General features: G+C 36.1%; 1 protein-coding gene across 2 annotated transcripts in view; it reads left to right on the forward strand.

Annotated features, from left to right (window-relative positions):
* The window catches only part of LOC107676887 (rho guanine nucleotide exchange factor 7-like), a 26,586-nt gene extending 18,997 nt beyond the window's left edge, over window positions 1-7,589 (forward strand). The window contains exons 9-22 of one of the 2 annotated variants that reach the window (XM_016471619.1): window positions 367-489; window positions 620-758; window positions 1,304-1,363; window positions 1,523-1,669; window positions 1,949-2,035; window positions 2,635-2,717; window positions 2,845-2,974; window positions 3,489-3,710; window positions 4,120-4,213; window positions 4,412-4,501; window positions 5,558-5,728; window positions 6,225-6,324; window positions 6,599-6,653; window positions 6,764-7,589. In XM_016471619.1, the coding sequence (XP_016327105.1) occupies window positions 367-489; window positions 620-758; window positions 1,304-1,363; window positions 1,523-1,669; window positions 1,949-2,035; window positions 2,635-2,717; window positions 2,845-2,974; window positions 3,489-3,710; window positions 4,120-4,213; window positions 4,412-4,501; window positions 5,558-5,728; window positions 6,225-6,324; window positions 6,599-6,653; window positions 6,764-6,886 (1,624 nt within the window). In that variant the 3' untranslated portion in view covers window positions 6,887-7,589. The remainder of the gene's footprint in view (window positions 1-366; window positions 490-619; window positions 759-1,303; window positions 1,364-1,522; window positions 1,670-1,948; window positions 2,036-2,634; window positions 2,718-2,844; window positions 2,975-3,488; window positions 3,711-4,119; window positions 4,214-4,411; window positions 4,502-5,557; window positions 5,729-6,224; window positions 6,325-6,598; window positions 6,654-6,763) is intronic. The other variant, XM_016471620.1, reaches the window with a different exon arrangement.
* The last annotated feature ends 355 nt before the right edge of the window (window positions 7,590-7,944 follow it).

Raw genomic sequence — 7,944 nt, forward strand, 5'->3', positions numbered from 1 at the left:
AAAATAAAAGTTACGCCTTTCTTTGCGTGAACATTTGGGCGGCGTTATGCAAATCTTCCCACATCGTGACGTAGACATGTGGGGGCGTGTTAGAACGAGCCGTTTTAGGTAGGCATGGTTGACTCTTAACTTTTATAAAGAATATCTCTTTGGATTTGAGACTTTAGTCTTTGCAACTTTACAGATCTTCTTTATGCACCAAGAGCTTGTAACACTCCAAAGAGAAAGGAAAAATTGAAATCGCATCATATGACCCCTTTAAGATGTGTGCGATTTTTAGCTCTGTTCAACTTTAACATTCATTTATATGTTTATTTTTAGTAAACATTTATTATTTCTAAATGAATTGGTGTGTGTTGTGTGCAGAGTTCCAGAGAGTCAGCAGAGAATAGGTGGCTTCTTCCTGTCCCTCGTTCCTCAGATGAGGAGTCTGTATGTGACCTACTGCTCCAACCATCCATCTGCGGTTAACGTTCTCACACAACACAGGTGCGTAACAACGCAATAAGCACAGTGCATAGACGATTGATCTTGGGCAGATGCTTTTTCATTCATTCTTAACAATTGAGTTTCAGAAACACCGTCTATCAGCGTCTGTTTGTTTTTGTGTATGTTTCAGTGAGGAATTAGGAGAGTTTATGGAAAGTAAAGGTGCAAACAGCCCAGGGATCCTCACACTCACCACGGGCCTGAGCAAACCCTTCCTGAGACTGGAGAAATACCCCACACTACTGAAAGAGATGGAGCGCCACATGGAGGTACTCAACCGCTCTCTTTGTCAAAATGTACACTACCATTCAAACGTTTGGGGCTGGTTTTTCCGATTTTTTTGAATTTTATGATTTTGATTTTCTCTAATGCTCACCAAGGCTATTCTATTTGAATACATTTTAAAATGTAACTTATTCATGTGATGACAAACTGCTCCAGTTTTCAGTGTCACATGATCCTTCAGAAATCATTCTAATAAGGTGATTTGGTTCTTATGATTATCAATGTTCAAAACAGTTGTGCTGCTTAATAGTTTTGTTGAAACCATGATATTTTCAGGATTCTTTGATGAATAGAAAGTAGAAATAGAAATGTTTTGTTATAATTACATTATAAATGTCTCTACTGTCACTTTTAAGCAGTTTAATGCATCCTTTCTGAATTAAATGATTAGTTTCTTTAAAAAAATGTTTTACTGCCATCAAATTTTTAAGGGTAGTGTAAGTATTCTGGTTATGGAATGAAACAAAATCTGTGTGTTTATATAGTATACCAGTTTAACTCACTCATATTCTTCCTTTGTTCTGCTCAGGCGCTTCATCCAGATTATCCAGACATTCAGAAGAGCATGACAGTATTTAAAAATCTCTCCGTGAGTATTATAAGGTCAACATCATTGAGTTTCTTTGTTTTCACGAGTATATAAGGATGAAAGATGTGTGAGATGATGATGAGCTGTTTGTTTGACTTGCGCTATCTTTCAGAATGGGATGCTGGGCTTATTTGTGAATGTTTGTTGTCGTGTCTTCAGGCCCAGTGTCAGGAAGTGAGGAAGAGGAAGGAACTTGAGCTGCAGATTCTGATGGAGTCTATTCGGGGCTGGGAAGGGGAGGGCATTAAGACCCTGGGCTCTGTCCTCTACATGTCTCAAGTCCTCATCCAGAACTACGGCGCTGAGGTGAATGTTACCAAATAGTCTAGGGGTATTCAGCACTTAACCAACCATCAGGGACTTCCAGTATTTAAAAATAAAAGCTAAATTTACGTTCATTTATAGTTAGAAATGTAACATTTCAAGAATCAAACTGTTTTGTATGTTCTCCATGGACCCCTGGTTAAAAAAACTTTGTTTAAGAGCTATCGTTTGTTATTTTTATTGTACATGTTGTTTCTTAGATTTTAATTGACTGATTTTGAATTCAGTGTAAATCTTCATTGTAATATTCTGCTTCATCAGGAGAAGAACGAGCGATACCTTTTGCTGTTTCCTCATGTACTTCTCATGTTGTCTGCTAGTCCTCGAATGAGTGGTTTCATCTACCAGGTAAAACTTCACTGTAGTATAAATACAATCTCCAGTCCCATCAGTGTTTCACTGCACTATACTTTTTCTGATTTTTGTAGCAAAAATTACTTTACTGCTGTTTTTCCCAATATTGTATTAATATTTTAGATTTTTTTATGTGTGTGTTGCAGTAAAACCCACCAACAATCATTATGTATATATGTAACTAGTATGTGGATAGTAAGCATATGATTACCTTCAGTTTGTAGTTTTTTGTATAATTACTGAAATCTGTTACGGTACATAAAGCACCCCCACCATCATGCACAAAGCAAAGGGTGATGACGATATACAAATATGACTGAAAATGCACAATTGTGTTAAACGTAGATGCTGCTTGCACACTGATTACATACTGTACATTTTACATGTTTTATATTATTATTTCATGTTTTGAAAATTGGGCAGTAAAATCCTTAAAGGGCTGAATTTCATACTCCATATTATTCTATTATTACACTGTTTCATATTATTCTATTATTACTTCATATAACTCTGTTAGAATGACCTCAGAATGGATCTCAGTATTAATAACGCCCTAAAATGCTGACAGCTGATTGGTTGATTGCCTTACACAGGGGAAGCTGCCTCTGACTGGAATGACTGTAAATAAAATAGAGGACAGTGACACCACAAAAAATGCTTTCGAAATATCTGGTGAGTTTCCCACCCAGTTGCCCTCATGTCAAATGTTATTATTGCTAGATATCGAGAATACATATGCTTGAGCAGTAATGGTGTGTGTGTGTGTGTGTGTGTGTGTGTGTGTGTGTGTGTGTGTGTGTGTGTATGATCGAGTGGATCCAGGTGATCTGTAATAACCAGCAAGATCTTCAGGACTGGGTGGATCATCTACACCGGCAAACCAAACGCATTTCGACCAGCAACTTGAAACCACAGAATGTTCCCTGCCATACGGTGAGAAACACATACACTACCATTCAAGAGTTTGCGGTCAGTACAATTTGAAAGAAAATCCTTATGCTCAACAAGGCTGCATTTATTACTGTAAAAACAGTAATATTATGAAATAAAAAAACAAAGTTTTGTGTTTGGATATGATTTTAAAATTCTGTGATTGCAAAGCTGAATTTTCAGCATCATTACTCCAGTCTTCAGTGTCGCATAATGCTTCAGAAATCATTCTAATATGCTGATTTGGTGATTAAGAAACATTTCTTCTTATTATTATCAATGTTGAAAACAGTTGTACTTTGGAAATCATGAGAAAAGCATTTATTCAAAATCAAAATCTTTTGTATCATGATCAATATCTTTACTGTCACTTTTGATCAATTTAATGTGTCCTTGCTGCATAAAAGTATTAACATCTTTCAAAAAATTATCAGACTCTGTGACATATCTATATTAAGAATGACTGATATTCAGCGATATTCAGTGTCACTCACCGGCTCGTCTCCTTCCTGTTCAGCTGCCGTCTCACCCTCTCACCCCGTCCAGACACTCAGAGAGTCGAGGTGTGAGTGGATCTCCAGTCTACCACACTCTTCCTCACCTCTCTTCACTTGGAACCCCTCACAGCGGTATGATGTGGGGACCCCTCGAGCCTCCCAAAACCCAGAAGCCCTGGAGCCTCAGCTGTCTCCGACCTGCGCCACCCCTAAAACCCTCAGCTGCCTTGTGTTTCAAAGAGGTATCATGTTACATTTTAACTGTATGTTGACACATTAATAGCATCTCTAGAAGAAGAATCACTATAAACCAATGGTTAAAACTTATTATTTATTAACTAACATCTGTTTATTAAAGGGGGTCATATGATGCTATTTTAAAGATCATTATTTTGTGTATTTGGTGTAACAGAATATGTTGACATGCTTTAATGTTCAAAAAACACATAATTTTTCAAATACTGTACATTATTGTAGGTCCTCTATGCCCCGCCTCTCTCAAACACGTTGTTTTCAACAAAGCCCCCTCCTTTGACGAGCGCAGTGTGCTCTGAAAGGAAAACTTGAAATCGCATCATATGATCCCTTTAAATAAACTTATCTATGAGACTCAATTTGGTTATTTGTGTCTAATTTTATTATGTCCTTCAGGATCTCAGTAAAAGTCCCAAAAGCATGAAGAAGCTTCTGCCCAAACGAAAATCTGAGAGGAAGCCATCTGATGAGGAATTTGCTGTGAGAAAAAGTATGACACTAATGATTTATTGAAGTTTATTAATGTTCTGTTACTTTCTACATATGCATGTGATGTATTTGTTACAAACTCATCACATGTATTGCTTCTGTGTTTACTGTTTGTAAGATAACATAGTGACTTTATAATATTCTCGCAATGTTTTCTTACCCCTGGCATCTTTTATGTGCTCTTCTTGTTTTCCATCAGGTACTGTAGCTCTGGAGGAGGATGCTCAGATCCTGAAAGTGATCGAAGCATACTGCACAAGCGCTAAAACACGGCAAACACTAAACTCAAGTATGTACTCTCTAGTCTACACCTTTATGTAATTTCTTGTGATTTTCATTTGCTTTGCAATTTTCAAATCTCGCTTCAGTCCCAGACTCTGTGATGGGATTTGTCCATGTAAATGAGTGAGGACAATATAACAGTGGATCCCACATAATACTGGCATTTTTGACACCTTTTAAATGTATTTTTTTTCCAAGTTCTTTCTAAAATACACTGCATCGTTTGAAAGCTTCGAGGCAGTTTGATTTCTTTGAAAGAAAAGGCAAAGGCTTTTACATTGTCACAAATATATATTTTTTTCTTTTCTATTAATCAGTGAATCCTGAAAAAATGTATCACTGTTTCCACAAAACTATTAAGCAGCACAGCTGTTTTCAACATTGATAATAATAGGAAATGTTTCATGAGCAGCAAATAAGCATTTTAGAATGATTTCGGAAGGATCATGTGACACGGAAGACTGGAGTAAAAATTAAAAATTCTAAATGCTAAAATTTCAGCTTCATTTCATTTTACAATATTACTGTTTTTACTGTATTTGATCAAATAAATGCAACCTTGGTGAACAAAAGAGATTTCTTTCAAAAACATTAAAAATATTACTGACCCTAAATTTTAAAAAGGTAGTGTTTTTGGAATATGAGTCCCATATTTTGAGTCCTACAAAACACCTTCATCTGTCCTGAAGTCTCTGTCAAACATTTTTACATATGTCTGTGAAGTACTGCAACATCTTTACTGCATTTTAATGGCATTGGCTATATAAATATATGTTGACTTATCTCTTTACCACTGCGTTGATCACTCTTAATATTTTCTGCTCTTTTTAACATGAATATTTGTCTCTTTTCCTCTTCCTTCCTTCCATTCATTTCTTTTTCACCCATTTCTCTCTTATGTTGTCCCACTATTGTTATATTTTTATTTCATTCTGTCATTTATTTATATATAATTTTTCGGGCATCTTGGGCTCTCCCTCACTTTACTCCTCTTGGTTTGGTCCATCCTCTTAACCCACCTGTCCTCTCCAATATGATTGGTTTGATCCCCATCCCTAATTAGCATGGCAGGGCACTGATTTGATGCATAATCATGTGCTGGCTGATGTTGACCAATCGTGTGTGGATGCTGTGGGTTGCCGTAGCAGCGGATTTCCCTCCTCTGATCAATCTGAAGACTCGGACTATGACAGTATATGGATAACTCACACTAACAGAATGGGTTCTATGTCCCGTAAGAGCTGCTGCTGCTCGTATATACATTTTGTTTGCATTGAAAGTGGCAAGCATATAATTTTTGAAGTTAACATGTAAGGTTGTGAACATATTGGAGACATGGTTGTTCATGAACGAGAAAGAAGGATGTTTTCAGTGCTTTTGCTCCATGGCTTTCATAGGACAGAAACATTCACATTTAATAGTACACCATCCTAAAATTCTGTTTCTGTACAATTCAGGATTATTATAGTTAACTAAAACTGAAATAAAAATACATTGACAAAACATACTAAACATGCCAAAATACACAACAAGATTAGTAACATTTTAACTAAAGTTAACATGAAAATGAAAAGAGAAAAAAAAAAACGAATTAAAAATATTAATAAAAAACTATAATAGTATCTCAATTATACTGAAATAATACTGGTATGAGTTATATAACCTGTCAGTGAGTTGTTCAACATGTTATTGTTCCATTTTTAATCCATTAACACTTACATTTTTTTCAGGATCAAGGAAGGAGTCAGGGCCACATATGCTTTTTCCTGAAGAGGAGAAAATCATTGTGGAAGAGACAAAGAGCAATGGTCAAACTGTAATCGAAGAAAGGTTAGATCTCAGATTTCTGCATCTAATTCACCTATTTATTTACTTTTTTTTTTATTAGGGCTGTCAGTTTATGCATTTATTTATCATGATTAATCTTATAATGATATTGTGAAAGGGAAAAAAAACGTTCACTTTCAGTTGCTGGTCCCCATTGACTTCCATAGTATGGAAAAAAAACCCACTATGCAAGTCAACTTGGACCAACTGAAGGTGAACTATCCCTTTAACATCTCAGTAGTTGTTCATGATGATTTCATCTGGATGTCCTTTACAGGAGTCTGGTGGATACAGTTTATGCCTTAAGGGATGAGGTTCAAGAACTTAAGCAGGTTAGTCCACATGCCTCATGTAACTGTTTGCTTATACTTAATGTGTTGCCATGTTGTTTAAATTCAATATCTGGTGCCGTGACCCGGATTCTCTGATTTTGCATGACCAGGACAACAAGAGAATGAAGCGCACTCTTGAGGAAGAGCAAAAGGCACGGAAAGAGCTGGAGAAGATTGTCAGGAAAGTGTTAAAGAATATGAACGACCCATCCTGGGATGAGACGAATTTGTGAGCCCATCTGTACATTTATGAAAACTGCATCTGATAATTGTGTGAGTGTAGTATCAGTCTTAACTCCTGACCAAAAATACTTGTAAATATTGTGACAAAACTGAACTTGATCCCCGCAGTCACAGTATTACGCCTTTTAAACCTGATCCTTTTCAAGCCTTTTTTGTTTGCCAGTGCCAAGTATCTAGTTCATCTAGTTAATTTTCAGATATAAAGATAAAGAAATGTATTGAACCTGGACATTATCTATCAGAAACGTCTCTACAGGATCAGGTGTGGTCTGATAAAGCTGCCAAAATAACTTGCAGTTTGATCATTTAGCTCACAGTCACAGATGTCATTGGTTCCTAGTCTAAAACTGGGAGTCTCAGGGATGATAGACACACTGTACCTACAAATGTTGCCAGGCCAGCATCACTGCCTGCGTCCTTTGACATTTTCAATCATTATCCAATATGTTCAATAAGGGATGACATTCAGTAGGATTTTTCCAATGGAAAACCTTGTAATACAATACCAGAGACATTTCTGAGGGAACTAGTCTTTTTTTTAGAGATTTTTTTGTGGTGTCATTTCAAAGTTGCTTTTACAATAACCTCAGTTTTAACTTCGTCCGGTTGCTCTTTTGCACCTTGCAGCTTGTACCTTTTTTTTGTTTTGTTTTTTACTTTTATTATGATCCTCTACACTAATTGTGCATTCACAGACCTTTTTTGTTATGTACAGAAATAATCCTGTATTGTGTTTAATGCTCAGAAATGTGCCTTTTTGGAAAAAAGGAGATTTCCAGAATCTTGTCAGCATTTCTAGCTCTGTCAGCATTTCAAAGAACCTTTTTAAGAAAAATGTATGCAAGAGTGATTTTAAATTAACACTGAATCTGTGGTTAGAAACCGACAGATTAAGAGTCTTCTATGTTGTCTGTCTAATTTATGTATTTAAATGAAATATTGTCTATTGCTAAATGACTGTGTATTGTGAAATTTCCAGATAACCTCATCTACTTTCTCTTCCCAAAGCACTCTCTCTATCTTACTCTCTTTCTTGCTGATTGAATTA

The sequence above is a fragment of the Sinocyclocheilus anshuiensis genome, unplaced genomic scaffold (assembly GCF_001515605.1).
Source record: "Sinocyclocheilus anshuiensis isolate Anshui unplaced genomic scaffold, SAMN03320099.WGS_v1.1 scaffold2166, whole genome shotgun sequence".
In the NCBI taxonomy this organism is placed as follows: domain Eukaryota; kingdom Metazoa; phylum Chordata; class Actinopteri; order Cypriniformes; family Cyprinidae; genus Sinocyclocheilus; species Sinocyclocheilus anshuiensis.